This window comes from Musca autumnalis, unplaced genomic scaffold (assembly GCF_047663935.1).
Source record: "Musca autumnalis isolate F117 unplaced genomic scaffold, ASM4766393v1 scaffold_4, whole genome shotgun sequence".
NCBI classification, from domain to species: Eukaryota; Metazoa; Arthropoda; class Insecta; order Diptera; family Muscidae; genus Musca; species Musca autumnalis.
In genome coordinates this window covers 224,876,233-224,894,234 of record NW_027411977.1, presented here as the reverse complement: position 1 = coordinate 224,894,234, position 18,002 = coordinate 224,876,233, and the positions used below count along the sequence as shown (strand labels likewise).

The following is an 18,002-nucleotide window of genomic DNA, read 5'->3' as shown; positions in this document are numbered from 1 at the left end:
CGATCCGATCAAAATTGCGATCTGTAGCGTGATCTCCAAAAAAATAGAAAAATGGGATGTATTACCGACTATTGCGATATCTCCGTTATTTGGTTACCAACGCCGACCTAGTTTGCATCATTGTAAAGAGGGGATCTTCTGCTTTCAGAGTCAGACTTTGATTTTGGAAAGTTTTCAACCAAAGCTGCGATATTCGTCAATAAAATTAAAATCGCAAAAATGAAAATTGGGGTTTTATTTGCTTCTATTGTGATATCTTCGTTGTTTGATCACCTACGAGCACCTGCTTTACATCATTAGAAAGGTGATATTTTCTACTTTCATTGTCAGGTTTTGCTTTTGGTATACCCCATATAGAAGCTGAGATATTCACTTTGGAAAAAAACCTTGTCATTTTATCCACCTAAGTTTTTTGCCCTTTCCGACCCCTAAATATTATCCGACCATCACCAAAATCAATAGGCTTCTTCCCCTTCGGGACTCCTATCAACATGCAAAATTTCGTGACGATCCGATCAAAATTGTGGCCTGTAGCGTGATTACAAGGTTTAGATGGACAGACGGACAGACGGACGGACGGACGGACTGACGGACGGACACTCATAGCCAGATCGACTCAGCTCGTCGAGACATTCATTTTGGTATATATAAGTATGGGTCTGCGACCATTATTTCGATGCGTTACAAACTTTTTGGCCAAAACCAACTTATAATACCCTCCCCACATAGTGGTGTAGGGTATAAAAATTCCAAAACGATCTGAGACATGGCATTAAACTGCACTTGTGTGAAAATTTAAAAATGTTGTCTAGGTGAGGATCTATATCAGTTACTCCCTTCGAGAGTTACTGTGGGAGACGTAGCCGCAAGAGTGAACTGATATGGCCCATCTTCGAACTTGATCTAAGTTTGGACAAAGTATAGGTGCATAGTTTGAACCAAATCGGGGTTTCCGTTCGAAAGTTATGCGCTTCAGGCTACCACACATACATACATACAGACCGACTGCATATTGTCTGAAATGGATTTCGACCAAACATACCTGCAGTACGTTTAGAGTATGCTTGATTTAGCAAATCCAGTGGATAAATCGAGATAATGCACTTAATCGCCGTAAAAGTGTATGGACTAAAAAGAGTTCTGGGATGAAAAACACTTATTTAGATAAAGCTGGAAAAGTGTTGTAACATTTTTTTTGTTTTTTTGTTTTTTCTTTTCGAAGCCACACCGTTTTTGGTATTATCTTTTGAAAATTTGCAAAAAAATGATTGTTTGCAAAAATTATTTGGTCAACTTGTTAAATACAGTTTGGTTCGTGAAATCCTTAATTTATTATTATTTATTATTAATATCCAGGTTCCTAGGTGGAACATAGGGCTACAACAAAATTTTTCCAATTATTTCTATTTAAAGCTAAAATTTTAATTTCATTCCATGATTTATTCGCCTTCCTCAGTTCTTCTAAAACTTGCCGTCTCCACGTTAGCAAAGGTCTACCTCTACGGCGGCTACCTTGCGGGTTCCACTCAAGGGCTTCTTTGGCAATATTTCCTTCTTGTTTCCTCAGTGTAAGACCGATCCATCTCCATTTTCTTAGTCTGATTTCCTTGACTATTGGATTTTGGTTCAACATTTCATAAAGAGATTGGTTTGTAATCACATTAGGCCAATGTATTCTCAAAATTCTTCTTAAGCATCTATTGACGAATGCCTGGAGTGAGTTCGCTATTCTTGAGGACATGTTCCATGTTTCGCATCCGTACAATAGAACAGATTTTACATTTGAGTTGAATACGACTTTTAAAAAATATACGACTTTTGTACTCCGTCTGATTTGCGATGATCTCCATATATTGTTGAGTGCTCCGAATGCTTGTTTTGCCTTTCGCATGCGGCTATTTATATCTGCTTCAGAGCCTCCTGTCGACGTTAACATACTGCCGAGATAGATAAATTCTTCTACTTCTTCCAAAGGGGTGTTGTCCAAGGTTAATGGTGTTGCGTTTCCAGCATTGATGCGCATGCATTTAGTCTTGGATACATTTATATGAAGGCCAGCTCTCTGCGCATACTCCTGAACTTGGTTGATTTGATGTTGCATGTTTGAGTTCTGATGCGACAAAAGGCAAATATCATCAGCGTAGTCTAAATCAGTCAATCTGCCGTTTAAACCCCAAATGATGCCGCCAAGCTCCCGCGTCGCAGCAGCCATCACCGTATCTAAAACAATGTTAAAAAGGAGCGGCGATAATACGCATCCTTGTCTTACTCCTGCACATATTTTAATTCTCTGGCTAGTTAAGTCGTCGTGCAAAATTCTGCAGTGTGAGTCATCATAGAGAGCTTTAATAAGGTCGATTATTTTTGTTGGAACACCCTTGCATACTAGGGACGCCCATATGGCATTGTGGGATATAGTGTCGAATGCTTTTTGAAAGTCTATGAACGTTAGATACAATGATGATCTTAGTTCTATAGATTGCTCTATGATGATTCTTAGAGTATTTATGTGATCCACATAGGAATAGTTTTGTCGAAAGCCAGCTTGCTGCTTTCTTAGTTCGGGTGCAATTGCTGATGAAATTCGGTCGTTTAAAATATATGTAATTGTTTTATTTGCCATGCTCAAAAGAGTTATGCCCCTGTAGTTTGAGCATTGAGAAAGATTGCCTTTTTTTTGGCACATTTATTACCAGTCCTTCCTTTAGGTCGAATGGCAATTCCCCAGTACTCCAAAATTTGTTGACGACTGGATGTAAGATCAATGCACTTGTGAATGGGCTTGCTTTTAACATTTCAGGTGCGATTTCGTCAATGCCTGCTGATTTACTATTTTTTAAAGATGATATGGCATGACATATTTCGTCTATGGAAGGAGGTGCTGTGTTTATGTCGTCTCTTGTCTCGTGATGCTCACAGTTGCAGATATTTGAATTCCTAACTGTTTGGTTTATGGACAGAATGTTGGTATAGTGATGTACCCATACCTCGAGTTGAGATTGGCTGTTTGTGTGTGATGTTCCATCTGGGCCAACTAAAGGTTTACCTTTTGAAAATTTTGTCTTTTTTCCACTGAGCTTCTTTATTGTTTGGTACATTTCTTTTGTTTTGTTGGATGATGCTGCAGTTTCCGCTTGTACAGCCATATTTTCTGCCCAATGTCTTTTGTCGTTTCTGGCACTTTTTTTAACTTTCTTATCCAACTCATTGTAGTGTCTGTTTAAGGTAAGTTTTATCGATCTTGTTCTGGCTGCGTTTAGTTGATATTTTATGTTTTTCCGCTGTTCGATGAGCATCCACGTATCGTCCGAAATCCAGCATTTCCTGGGTGCTCTCGTGGCAGTTAGACATTCGGCGGCTGTTTCTAAAATTGTGGACTTAGCCTTTTCCCAGTAATCATTTACGTTAGAACTTTCGACGGCTTGTAATTCGGCATATTTTGCATCGAGATTCCTTGAGTATCTGTTTCGCACGGTCTCCTCTTGTAGTTTGGCAACATCATATCGTGGTCTACGTTTTTTGTTCTTTCTGTTCTAATTGCAGCTACCTTAAACCTGAGTGTTCCTATCAGTAAATGGTGGTCGCTACCTACATCTGCTCCTCTTTTTACACACACATCCAGAAGTGACCCTCTCCATGTTTTACTGATGGCGATGTGGTCTATCTGATTTTCCGTTAAACAATCCGGAGATATCCATGTGGCTTTGTGAATTCTCTTGTGAGGGAATAGTGTACCACCTATCACAAGAGCGTTGCTGGCGCATGTTTCTGCCAAAAGTGTACCATTTTCGTTCATTCTTCCTATGCCGTGTTTGCCCATTACACATTCCAAATTTCTATTATCTGGTCCTACTTGGGCGTTGAAATCGCCCATTAAGATCTTTATATATCCTCTGTGGGTTGCATCTAAGACATTTGTGAGCTGGCTGTAAAAAGCACTCTTGTCGGAATCTTCGGCGTTCTCAGTTGGGGCATAGCACTGTATCACGGTAAGGTATCTAGCGCGCGTACGAAATCTTGCTGATATTATACGATCCGTATGGGGTTTCCACTCAGCAAGTGCTTCCTTGGCATTTTTAGAAAGGAGAAGCCCAACTCCACTAGATCTTGGCTGTCCAGCTGGTTTGCCCGAGTATAAAAAGGTTACATTATCGGTTGCTGAAAATTCTCCATTGTCCGGCCATCTTGTTTCGCAGAGGCCAAGGAGTGTTAGTTTATATCTGCAGAACTCTTTTGTTATCTGGGCAAGTTTTGAGGGTTAAAGCATTGTGCGAATATTCCATGTTCCAAATCGTGTCCTTGTTTTCATTCCAAAGGTCGTCATCGGGAGGGGGTTTTGATTGTTGTATCTTCTTGTGGTTTCTGTAATCATGGGGTTTAAAGTGACCAGGCGATTACCCTGATGTACTCGATTCTGGGATGGGGCTGCCATCTAAGCTTCCAGACTAGCAGTGATATGTAAGCCGCTCCTAACATGGAGGACAGACGCTTGGGATAATAGCTGCCGTTTAATCGCCGTTTATGTGGATGCCACTGCGCCGATAGTATTTCAATGATAGCCGTTCCGGTTCACTCAACCTCCGCCTTCCAGTGATACTAAGGCACAGGCAGCAGTGCCATAGGCTAGTTTTTGGTCACCCCCAGTTATTTTATTTCCCTGGTATCCGACTCGTTTATTTAGCGAGTCGAACGTCCCCAATTCGCCAATGGGAGGGTCCCGGTAGAGGATCTAGCAATCCCCCACGGGATTATTTAATTTTCAATTAAATAAACAACTTTGGCGACATGATTATGGACTTGTTTACAGTTAATATTAGCTCTGTTCCAGAACTAAAAAGTTTTTACAATTTTTAACAATTTTACACATTTTGCGTTCTCGTACACAAAATTTAAATGAAAATCATTTACGACTTTTACAACTTTTACGACTTTTACCACTTTATAAAGTACGGGAACAGGTCAATTACCTGTTACTTTTTCTAACAAAGCGGCAACCCTCCATTAAATCCTCATGGCCACTCCGGTTTGGGTTCACAGGTTTACCACGGGCAGATGAGGGTTGACAACTGAGAAGAAGAGAAAAATTGTAATGAAAATATATTATAATTATGTGGTCGGTCAGTATCCGACTAAAGAATATTTAATTTTACTCTATTTAATATATTTTTGGAGCATCTTTCAGGTTTAAATAAGTTTAATTGTAGTAAGGAGAAATTACTGGCGAGAAATCCGAAGAGCTTCTAGCACACAGTTGTTAGGTAATTCAAAATTGTATCAAATAATTTACATTGTTCTTAGAATGATACTATTGTTCACATTTTTTTCAATATTTTTAATCAAAATATTTTATGTTTCGTTTTTATTTCTTCAATGACTACGAGTATTTTTGAATTATACACATAATGGCGTAATTTTATTCACTTCAGAGCAATTATAGCAGGTAAGTTTATAACGAAAAATAAACTAGGCATCAAGCACATTGTCGATCTTCGGAAATTGAATATACGCTTAGGTGTTTTGTTTAAAAATTTGGCTAATATTAAAAAAATTAATAAAAACTACAAAAAAATGTAATTTGTCTTGTAAAAAAAGAGAGTTGGTGTGCTTGATGACTGGTTTAAATGAAGAAGAGATTGCAGGTTCAGCAATCACCTATATAATATATATAAATATAAATTAAAAATTATGTTTGAAATTTTAACTAATATTTAGATTTTTTCTTTTTTAATTTTTAGGTTATTATTTTTTGTATATTGCTTTTATTGTAGCTTTCTTAATTGGCTGAAAGAAATACGGGATAAACAAGCAAATCGGCATATTAAAAAATTAAAATCGTTGCAAAATTAGAGGGATTTCAATGAAAAAAATTTCATGAAATTTGACGTTCTTAGATCGAGTTCCCCACTACAGCAATTTCATTATATTTCTCTACTATGAAATTCGATCTAGGGACGCATAATTTCCTAAATTTTTTTAATGAAATCTTTCTAGTGTGGCCCGATACTTTATGAATAGACAGCGGAATCCTTCGCAAATGCATATATGGTTAGGATGGTCCTAGAGAAAATCTCATTAGACAGAAACTGGTTTTATCACAAAATAAAACGAATTAGGCGAATTTGCATATTTTGACATATTTGCATAAAATGAGCATATGCAAAACCATATTCAAGGATTTGTGGCCTAAGTATCACACCGAAATGTCTGAAATTTGATATTAAGTCTTCATTGGTAGTATAAAACTTTCCACCTGAAATTTGTATGTATAGGTCTGCGTCTTCAAATAGCCCCCACAAACGGTACCTCCCGATTTTCGGTATTTTGAAGGTTGCGGCCTCAATATACCACTGAAATGACTGAAATTTGGTATTTAGTCTTCGTTGGGGGTATAAAAATGTCCACCTGAAATTTGTCGGTATAGGTACACGTCTTCATATAGCCCCCATAGAACGGTAGCTCCCGATTTTCTCTAGTTTGAAGGTTACAGCCCATTTTCCCACCGAAATGACTGAAATTTGGTATTTAGTATTCGTTGGGGGTATAAAACCTTAGACCTGAAATTTGTCGGTATAGGTCACCGTCTTCATATAGCTGCCATAGAACAGTACCTCCCGATTTCCGGTATTTTGAAGGTGGTGGCCTCAATATACCACTGAAATGGCTGAAATTTTGTATTAAGTCTTCGTTGGGAGTATAAAACTTCCCACCTGAAATTTGTAGGTATAGGTCCACGTCTTCAAATAGACCCTACAGAACGGTACCTCCCGAATTTCGGTATTTTGAAGATTGCGGCCTCAATATCCAACCGAAATGGCTGAAATTTGATATTAAGTCTTCATTGGTAGTATGAAACTTTCCACCTGAAATTTGTATGTATAGGTCCACGTCTTCATATAGCTGCCATAAAACAGTACCTTCCGATTTCCGGTATTTTGATGGTTGTGGCCTCAATATACCACTGAAATGGCTAAAATTTTGTATTAAGTCTTCGTTGGGGGTATAAAAATGTTCCCCGAAATTTGTCGGTATAGGTCCACGTCTTCATATAGCCCCCATAGAACGATATCTCCCGAATTTCGGCATTTTGAAGGTCGTGGCTGTGGTTAAACATTTCTCTATTTTATTGACTTGTCTGAAGAGAATTTTAAACAGAAAAAAATTTTCACTTTAAGATTTTTAAAGATATTGCTGAAATATTTGTTGCATACGAAAATATGTAAAATGCATAAATTTTGCACATGCAAAAACTAATAGGTCTGTCTGGTTACTTTCCCAGCAAGAACTTTCTCAGAGAGTAAGGAGTTTTTATTCTCCTGTGCAAGAAAATTGTAAAAAGTAAACAGACACCTTCCCAGCAAAAACCAGCAAGCAATCAGCTGACTTGCCAAAACAGAACAATTTGTCTGCCAATAAAGGAAGCAAAAATGTTGTATTTTATTAGACAGACGGCATCGTTAATTTGCATTAAGATGTGCATTTAATTTTAACCTGACAGACAACAGTTTTTGCATTTACGAAACAGCTGTTTGCTGGTAAACAACTGTTTTATTGTTGGCAATGCAAATTGTGTCTGAAAGCACAAATATGCTCTTGTTACAAGTTTTAGGGTAACCAGACAGACCTAATATTTGCATATGCATAATTTTTGCATTTTGCATATGTGATATATTTTGATTGCAATTTAACACTGTGCAACATTTTTAAGGTGATCTTGTGCAAACAATTCGAACTGAGGATTTTTTAAAAAGTACAGACCCATACGACAAGAAGCCCTCAATCCCACGGCAGCGGGTTCTTTCGTGCGGGATTGACCCGGAACAACACAAAACCAATGTTCCGGCCAGCGGCTGCCACCTCAGTGTGTACATGTTCGTATTTGTTTCGTTTTTCTGTATTGGGAGCAGCATATCCCGGAATGCCTGCTCCGAATTCTATTGGCTACGAGACTCCCTCGTCGTCTGATTACGAAACTCCCCCGCAGTCCCCTCGACAACAACCGCACACGCAGCCTTTAACACCAGCCGTTGTTGTCCCAATCCCCGAAAATGCAGCCTTTTTGCAATTGAATTGCAATGGGCTCCGAGGTAAGATCGAGGAGATAGTAGATTTTATGAGTCGGAAGAACATCAAGGTCGCGGCGGTGCAGGAATCCAAGCTGAACAACAACCACAGCTTAGAGCATTGTGATGGTTACAATGTTCTGAGGAAAGATCGCACCAGAAGTGGAGGTGGGGGATTGACTTTCCTATTGCACCAGTCTGTCCAATACAGACCTATCTCGCTTGAGCCTGTCTCTAATGACCCGTACATGGAATGTATGGGGGTAGCAGTCAGGTGTGGAGCTGCCGAGATAGAGTTGCTGAATGTATACATCCCGCCGAGAAATAGCTGTATCCCTGATTATAGGCCTGATATTAGCCCGCTCTTGCAAGGTCATAATCGTCTGGTCCTGGGGGGTTTTAATGCGCATCATGAGATGTGGCATTCGGCCCTCGGAAACGACCAGAGAGGTACAGCGCTGGCTGAGCAGATTGATAGCTCTACGTTTTGCACGGTCAATGAGGACGCCCCTACCAGAATTAGAGGAGAGTGTCACAGTTCGCCTGACATAACCATCGTGTCACCTGGTCTGACAAATGACGTTACCTGGCAACCCGTCATTTCCCTTGGATCAGACCATCTCCCCATAATTGTCTCCTTTAGCAGACCACCCGACTTCATCACCTCTGAACGCCGCACGCTCGTCAATCATAAAAAAGCTGATTGGCCGAGTCTCAGAGAGTTCACCAATCACAGCTTCAGAGAATTGCCCAATCCTTCTGATGTTCGGGTAGCGGAAAGGACGTTCCGGGACATCATCACTGCTGCAGCCGCTCGCCATATCCCTGCTGGTCGAATACCCGAAGTAAGACCAAATTTCCAAGCAGAGGCAACGGGATTAGCAAATGAGCGTGATGAGCTTCGTCGTATCAACCCCAATGACCCCAGAGTCAGGGAGCTGACACTGGAAGTTAACAGGCTGGTCGGCGAGCATAAGCGGAACAAATGGTTAAATCATCTGAAGAGCTGCAACATTGGAGCCGGTATAGGTGAATTGTGGGAAACGGTTAAGTCACTCTCGAACCCTGGAAGATAGGACCTCAGTCACGTTTGGCGACGTTACGTTGACTGACCCGAAGAGGTGCGCAAGTAATTTCAATCGACAGTTTGTCGAGCATCCCGAGAGTGACAGGGGGAAGAGAAGAGTATTACGTCGCTTCAGATCTCTTCCTGCCGAGGATGAACCACCACAATTTACAATGGATGATGTTGCCAATGCCAAAGCGTTGGGCCCTGATGGAATCTCCATGGTAATGTTGAAGCAGCTGGATGAGCCGGGAGTCGAGTATCTCACCAAAGTCTTCAACTTGTCGCTAGCCACCCTCGTTGTTCCCGAAGTCTGGAAAATGGGCAGGGTGGTCCCACTACGGAAGCCAGGCAAGGATGCCAGCAAAAGTGAATCGTACAAACCGATTTCGCTTTTGTCGCCCGTATCAAAGACACTTGAGGCCTTGCTCCTCCCCAGTATCAGAAATAGCTATCAAGTTGCCGATCATCAACATGGATTCCGTAAACAGCACAGCACGACAACAGCGCTGCACGCCATTACCACATATATCTGTAAATGACTCAACCAGAGACGGCCGTGCGATAGAACAGTGATGGTGGCGCTTGACTTATCAAAAGCTTTTGATACAGTCAGGCACTCCACGCTGTTTGAGGATAGTCAACTATATGTGTGGACGCCAGTCGTACGTGGAATTCAGGAATAAGAAGTCCAAACCCCGTATAGTGAAACAGGGAGTTCCCCAAGGTGGGGTGATATCTCCGGAACTGTTTAACCTCTACCTCTCTCCTCCATACGGCATTAAGATCGTGACGTATGCGGATGATTGCACGATCCTGGCGTCTGGTACCTATCCTGATGACATCTGTGAGAGACTGAACAACTATTTAACCGATCTTACCACCTTTTTCCATTCGTCCATGTTCACCACATGGACAGCGCAGTTTGGACGTGAGTTGAATGTCGTGGTCGACGGTAGCAGAATTCCGACCACAAACTGTCCTAAAATCTTAGGGGTCACATTCGACACTATATTCACGTCGTGCGCACACGCCACAGCTATCTGCGACAAGTTGAAAAGTAGGAACAAGGTCCTCAAGTCCCTGGCCGGCAGCACTTGGGGTGCAGATAAAGAAACCTTGTTGGCCACGTATAACGCGATAGGTCGGTCTGTGGTAAGCTATGCGGCCCCAGTCTGGTCCCCGAGATTGTGTGATTCGAACTGGAAAAAGATTCAAACTTGCCAGAATGCCGCCCTGAGAACAGCGACAGGGTGCCTCCTCAAATCTTCTGTGGACCATCTACACGAGGAGGCAAAAATTCTTCCTGTAAAGCAACACAATGAGATGCTTTCGTTGCAGTACCTGCTTGGAAGTTATCGTGTGAGCCATCCCAATCACCATCTTGTGGGTAGGCCCGGCCCATTCAGGGAGATCAGGAAGGATATCCATGCTCCAAAGGGAGAGGTCCAACGATACAGGAGAGAACCCCTAGATCAACAAGCATATCAAGCAGGATTGAATAGCATTCACACGGACGCAGTTGCCAAGGCCTTAAGCAATTATAGTGTGAATAAAGTACTCGGAGTACATCCTCCATCTATCGCAGCTGAAGAGCGTCAGCTGCCACGACAAACCAAAGTAGGTTTTGCTCAACTACGCTCGGGATATTGCAGTCGCCTAAATTCGTATTGGGCGGAAATCGATCGCGCCGTGCAAGACATATGCCCAGTATGTGGCATGGGTCCGCACGACACACAACACCTTTTTAACTGCCCCGCCAAACCTACCCATCTAACTCCAGTGGATCTGTGGCTACATCCCATCGAAGCAGCCACTTTTCTGGAACTAGAGATAGACCCAGAGCCAGATTGAACAGAGGAACGAACAAATAAACATAACAAAAACACTGTTACAACAACAACAACAAGAAGAAGAAGCCCTAGTTTGGTTTTGTTGTGTCAGATCCAGCTCTGATTTTATGGCCCCATCTAAACGTGGTTAAATATTGAGTTTTTAAAGAAATTCGGGCCTGTATCTCTGAAACCAATACGAATCTTTTTCTGACCTCTGAAGCAAATTTGTAGATAAGGACAAGAATAAAATATTTGGAGAAATAATGAACTCGAAAAACTAAATTTATTGCCTCAAATTTCAAAATATATGCAAAAATTCCACAATTTTTATACATTTCGCACCGTATCTCCAAAACCGTTAATTTTTTCTGAATATTTTCTCTTGGAGAAATATTCCCTGGAATGTAATACACAACTCTTCAGAACATGTCATTGTTGTAAAATGCCTCTATGTCGTTGTTTTCAGTACATTTTTCAACGACGATTTAATAAAAATGTCAATAATGTAGTGAAATCCGAAATGCGAGAATAAACCTTTGGTGTGAACTGTGTTTGAAATACGTGTTGTAAAAGTTATGATGCAAAATACCGCTGAAACAACATGAAGTAAGCATTTTAGAGTTTCAGAATGTTCTAAAGAATTGTTGAGGACTTTATTTGGAAGATTTTTGCAAAAGTTACTTGGTTCAACTCCCAATAGTTTAGCCGATACTGACCAGAATTTCAGCAATTATGTAAAATTTTCTATATTTTATAGATTTTGATGTCCTAGATGGAGTTTTTCTTATGTGGTTTTTTTCAAAAGATAAGTTCTACTAGTTTAGGACTACAATATTGCTAAATACAGCAAGGCCAAATTCCTTTTCGTTTCTGAGATAAAGGCCTGATAAATGCAAAAAAAGTGTAGATTTAGCCCGGTTTAGATGAGGCCATAAAATCCGAACTGGATCTGACAGGACAAAACACTACTAGGGTTTTTGTAGTCTAGATATGTAATTTCAAAAAATGCATACTAGAAGTTGTTTGCATTTTCAGTGTTGCACAGTGTAGTCAGAAGCCAAAAATAGGTCTGTCTGGTTACCCTAAAATTTGTAACAATTTGTACCAATTGTTGCTGGAAGTCGTCTGTTAACACAAAAAGTCAGCAAAAGAGAGCGATTCGAGAGAGACATTTTGACAGTTCGTTTACGGAGAGTTTGCAAATTCTTGCTGGACAAATTTCTTCTAGTAAGCACTACCAACTCTTCTTCTTCCTGAAAACAATGAATCATCTGTTTTTAATTTTTCGTTGATTTATGTTTGTGAAAATTAAAAACAATTTTATTGTGTTGTTTCTTGGAGAACAAAGTTGCAAAGGTACGATCTCAATGCTGTCGGGAGGACGTGGAATCGAAGAAAGATAGAAGTTTTACAATTCCGGAGGTATCACCCCATCTTGAGGAATTCTCTGTTTAACTCTTCGGAACTTCGACATCTTGTTCCTGAATTCTACGTACGACTGGCGTCCATACATAATAGCTCTGTTCCAGAACTAAAAAGTTTTTACAATTTTTACCACTTTTACACATTTTGCGTTCCCGTACACAAAATTTATATGAAAATCGTTTACGACTTTTACAACTTTTACGACTTTTACCACTTTATAAAGTACGGGAACAGGCCAAATATTTTCATGTCTGCTCGATGTCTTGACAATATCTAAAGCTGAAAACAGATACAACGTTTGATTAAAGTTTTGCGTTGGGCGTCGAGAAAAAAACAACAACAGGGCGACGACGACGCCAAAGTCCAGCGTTTATCTGTTTGTCGGCATATATTTCAAATGAATTTGAATTTTTCGGCATCATGCCCAACAGTGTAAAAACGGCCAAAACGACACAAAACTTTACCCAAACGTTGTATGTGGTTTCAGCTTAAGGCTTTTGATATGTCGAGCGCCAAGGTTTGTTCTGGTTGAGTCCTCAACTAATACAAGTATGTGTGGAGATGCCATGACCCTGTTGTAATGTTGATTTGCATACGAAACCCATGCTGATGATCGACAATTGGAAATCACGCTCTGATGCTCGAGAAAAAATAACGCCTCAAGCTGAAAACACATCCAACGTTTAGGTAAAGTTTTGTGTTGGGCGTTGAGAAAAAAAAACAACAACAACAGGGCGACGCCGACACAAAAGTCCAGCGTATATTTCAAATGAATTTAAATTTTTCGGCATCAAGCCCAACAGTGTACAAACGACCAAAACGACACAATACTTTTCCCAGACGTTGGATGTGTTTTCAGCTTTAAGTATTTTCGCTTGTGGTGATAAAAATGAGATCGGCCTGTATCATTCACCGGCTTAAATTTCCTTTAGCGGCACCTAAGGTAGGAAGACAATTTTTCACCACAGGTAGCGCTTTCTATTCTTATTCCAACGATGTATAATTTTTGTCCCGGAAACGTATTTTGTTCCCATACCCTAGATTTGCACCAGTCCATAGAAGAAAGTCTTAAATCCCCGGCCGAAGGCCGGCTACTTAAGGAAAAATTTACAATTTTAAAGAAATTTTGTTCCCATTCCCGAGATTTGCACCTGTCCATAGGAGAAAGTCTTTAATCACCGGCCGAAGGCCGGCAACTTAGGGAAAAATTTACAATTTAAAAGAAATTTTGTTCCCATTCCCGAGTTTTGCTCCTGTCCATAGAAGAACTTTCGAGGAGTATACATTTCCGGGACAATTGCTATACACCGTTGGAATCAGTACGAAAAGAACTACATGTGGTGAAAATGCCGAATTTTTCCGTCAGGTGCCGCTAAAGGAAATTTGTTCCCCATTCACCTTTGCTGGTATTCGTAAACAAGCAAGCTTCGGGAATTATTACGGTGCTTACGATTAGTTGAGGATTTTCGCTCAAATACTACACTCCTAATTCTTCAATCAGCTTTAGCATCACAAGCACTTTGGATGATTTTGGGCACCAGATAACATCTATAACATAACAAATCCTCGGCTTCGCCCGGTCTCTATCGGGTTGCTCAATAAATGATCGGATTGTTGTATCTGTTCGTATCTGTCATAACCACGCCGACAAAAGTCATATCGTTGTCCACAATATCCTACTACCGGTTTCAATGTTGCAGATTAGATCTTCAGTTGCCTCAATCACTTTTTTAAGTTTGTGTTCACCCACTAACCTGATTCTTGTGTTCACCCACTAACCTGCTTATTACACTTATCCGCTAATATAGTCACATTTGTTAAGAAAGTAGGTCTTATTTCAGCTATTCGACCATTTAAACTCTGCTCCGCACCATCAGAGGAATTGGACAGTTCTGTAAAGCGTTAGTTGGTGAATTCTCTGATCCCTTGCCATTTAACTTTTCCATTATTAAGAAAAGTACGACGTTCAAAGGTTATAAAGTCGGGTGATCCCTTTACGCTGCTAAATGTAGATATATACCTGCTCAGCCAGCGCTATACCCCCTGGTCATTTCGTAGAATGAAATGTCGCAGCTCATGATGCGCAATAAAATCATCTAGGGCCGGTTATCGCCTTCAAACAGTGGTCAGATATCAGGTGAATAACACGGGACACAACACTGAATCGGCAAGATATACACATTAAGCAGTTCTATCTCTGCGGTTCCACACTTGAACGCTACACGCGATTATCCCATTGTGGGTCACTAGAATCAAACTCAAGTGAGATGTGATATGTCCAAGTCCACCACTATTTGAATATTATTCAGTCAGATATACCTGATGAACAGAGTGCTTAGGGCAGGGCGCTTCATCCACCCAGACAGACAGAAGGACTGACGTACATGGCTAAATCCGCGCACCTCTTGAAATCAGTCAGCATAACGTCGCCAAACCTGAGTGAGGTTCTATCTTCCATCTTCCCAGGGTCCGAAAGTGACTTAACCGTTACCCACAATTCAACTCATCTGGCTCCGATGTTGCAATACTACAGATGATTTTTAGCCGCTTGTTCCATCCATGCTCCCCAGACCAACCTGTGAACTTCCAGTGTCAACTACCTGACTCAGGGGACATTGGGACACTGGGCGATAATCCCGCCGCCTTTGCTGAAAAATTTGGTCTCACTTCGGGCTATATCATTACACGTGATATAGAGAACGGCTGAGCTTGATAATATCTCGGAACGAACTCTCCCGTCATTTATGTAAGTGAGGAGTTCAATGGTAATGAAATCGGGTGGTCTACTGATGATAACAATTACGGAGATATAGTCTGACCCAAAAGAAACGACAGGTTACCAGGTGACACGATGAAAGGGGCGTCCTCACTGGCCGTGCAAAACATAGAGCTATCAATCCGCTGAGCCAGCGCTATATCCCTCTGGTAATTACGGAGGACCGAATGCCACAACTCATGATCAGCATTAAAGTCCCCGAAGACTAGTCGATTATGAACTTCCAAAAGCGAGCTAATGTTGTACCCATACCCTGGAGTACAGGTATTTATCGGCGGTATGTATACGTTAAGCAACTCTACTTTGGCAGTTCCACACCTGACTGCTACCACCATACATTCCATGTACGAGTAATTAGAGCCAGGCTCAAGCGAATAGGTCTGTATTGAACAGACTAGAGCAACAGGAATGTTACCCCCTATCCCATTTCTGACGCGATTCTTCCTCAGATATGCCTAGTCCCCCACCTTCGCTTCTGGTGCTATTCTATTTCTGACACGATTCTTCCTCAGATATGCCTAGTCCCCCACCTTCGCTTCTGGTGCGATCCTTCCTCAGTACGTTGTAACCATCACAACGATGTAAACTTCAGTTGTTGTTGAGCTTGGTTCCCTGCACCTCTGCGACTTTGATTTTCTTCCGATGCATAAAATCCATTATAAAATACACCTCGAAATCCACTGCAATTAAATGACAAAAAGGACTGGAACAGCAACAACTGGTGTTAAATGCTGCGTGTGCGAATGCGAAGGAGTCTCGTATTTTTAAATGAGACGGTGTTCCCCCAGCATGCAGCAATATAGTCCCTGTTGTAGTCCCTCGCATGGACGAGTCCAGAACAACTCCTGGCATGCACCCACTCCCGGTATCTTTTGCATTTCGCCGAAGGTTGAGTGTGGTGGATGCGGATGTGAAAAACTGAGCATCCGCTGCCAAAATTGGACAGCAAAAACACTTTCCCGTATACTGAAGAAATATCATATGATTTTATATAAAGTTGGATTTCTGAACAAACTTACATTTTCAAACGTTAATTAGAACTAATTGGAGTAATAAAGCTGCAATCTCTTCCAATAAAAAGATATACATATTATAAATTGCATTATACCACAAACATTTCTTCTATTTACTTCCAGGTTTCGAAAGGGATCCCCTCTCATGTAAAGCAGATGTTAGAGTATCTTTGGCGAAAAGTAACCCACTATATATATCCCTCAGGAGTTGAGTAGCAAAGATATCCAAATGGTCAAAGTATCCATTTCTTCAGTAATATTAAAAAATAAATTCGGTAGGTAATCTTTCAGCACTAAGTTCTTCCATTTCCAAATTTTACGAATATGCGTCCAGGGAAACATATCCACCACCATAGGTAGGTAGATGGTTAGGTTCTAACCCCCAAAAACACATGCAACGTTCCTGTTTACAGTTTCATCACATTCCTCCTGCTCACAACGTAATCCGAAAATTGTCGGTGGCCTCGAAGCAGACCGACATGAAATGCCCCACATGGTTAGTTTAACGCGACGCGGTGGACATTTCTGTGGGGCAACAATAATACACGAAAAATGGATATTAACGGCAGGACACTGTATCTGCAATGGACTGAATAAATTTATGAAACCCTCACAAATCCAAGGTGTTGTGGGGCTGCATAGTATATCGCAGTACTTGAATGGCATACACAATGAACGGGATGGAGCTGCACCGGTGCAAGTGAACTTTAAGAATATAATACCGCATCCGAATTATCAATGCACGAGTCCGAAAAATGATATTGGTACTTAAAAACAAAAATATGATTTTATAGGATTAAGTTTTTTTGTTTACAAATTTGAAGAGTTACTAACGTTTATCTTTCTTTGTTTCATTTTTTTTAATTTGTACTTTCTTTGTCTTGTGAAGCTTTAATGGAGTTATTACAGCCCATAGCATTTTCTAAATATATCCAGCCGTCTTGTTTAAATTCCGATTTGCTGAGAAGTAATGAAAATGAACTGGCCACAGTATCCGGTTGGGGTTGGACTAATGAGAATCAAGCTGAAGGTGATCGTGCCGATGTCTTGAGAAAGGCCACAGTCCGGGTGTGGAACAACAATGCCTGTGAAAAGTCATATCAATTGAATGGAAGACCCAGCAGTATCATTAGTGATACTCAAATGTGTGCCGGTTATGAAAATGGTGGCATTGATTCGTGCTGGGTATTATACGACTTTCTTTCTTAAAAACTTTGTTGGGAATTATTTGTTAATGCATGTTTTTTTTGTTACTTAGGCTGATTCTGGCGGCCCCTTGATGTCCAAGGAAAACTTTTTAATTGGTGTTGTTTCAACAGGTATTGGTTGTGCCCGGCCTGGCCTTCCCGGAATTTATACAAGAGTCAGCAAATATATTCAATGGATGGAATCTGTGATATTTTCTAGATAGATTTGTGAATATTTATGTATGTGTGATATGTACCATATTGTGTTAATTTGTAATTATTTTACTGTGATATTTCTAAAAATAAGTATAGAATTAGTTAATAAACAAAATAAAACATGTACCTACCTACCTACATTTATATGTAACAAATTGGAATGATGTTGTTTTACTGGGCCAAAAGTGGGGTATTTAGAGATTCGAAGCCATTACAGGGACTTGATTTCCACAAATCTATGTAAAGAAGTTATTAATTATTTATTATACGGCGTTTATATTATAGTTTTTTGCAGGGTTAACCTTCTTTATGAGGATTTGTTTGAAGTATATACAATGGAAATGACATTTGAAACCCAGACCCACTGGGTTAACCTTGTTATATATAAACGGCCTGTTAGACACTCTTTTTTGAGAAGGCTATT

General features: G+C 40.5%; 1 protein-coding gene across 4 annotated transcripts in view; it reads left to right on the top strand.

The window, feature by feature from the left end:
- The window catches only part of LOC141401317 (trypsin 3A1), a 51,242-nt gene extending 33,503 nt beyond the window's left edge, over nt 1-17,739 (top strand). For all 4 annotated transcript variants that reach the window (XM_073981455.1, XM_073981454.1, XM_073981453.1 and 1 more), the window contains 3 exons: nt 16,589-16,939; nt 17,065-17,360; nt 17,434-17,739. In XM_073981455.1, the coding sequence (XP_073837556.1) occupies nt 16,660-16,939; nt 17,065-17,360; nt 17,434-17,586 (729 nt within the window). In that variant the 5' untranslated portion in view covers nt 16,589-16,659 and the 3' untranslated portion in view covers nt 17,587-17,739. The remainder of the gene's footprint in view (nt 1-16,588; nt 16,940-17,064; nt 17,361-17,433) is intronic.
- Nucleotides 17,740-18,002: the final 263 nt, after the last annotated feature.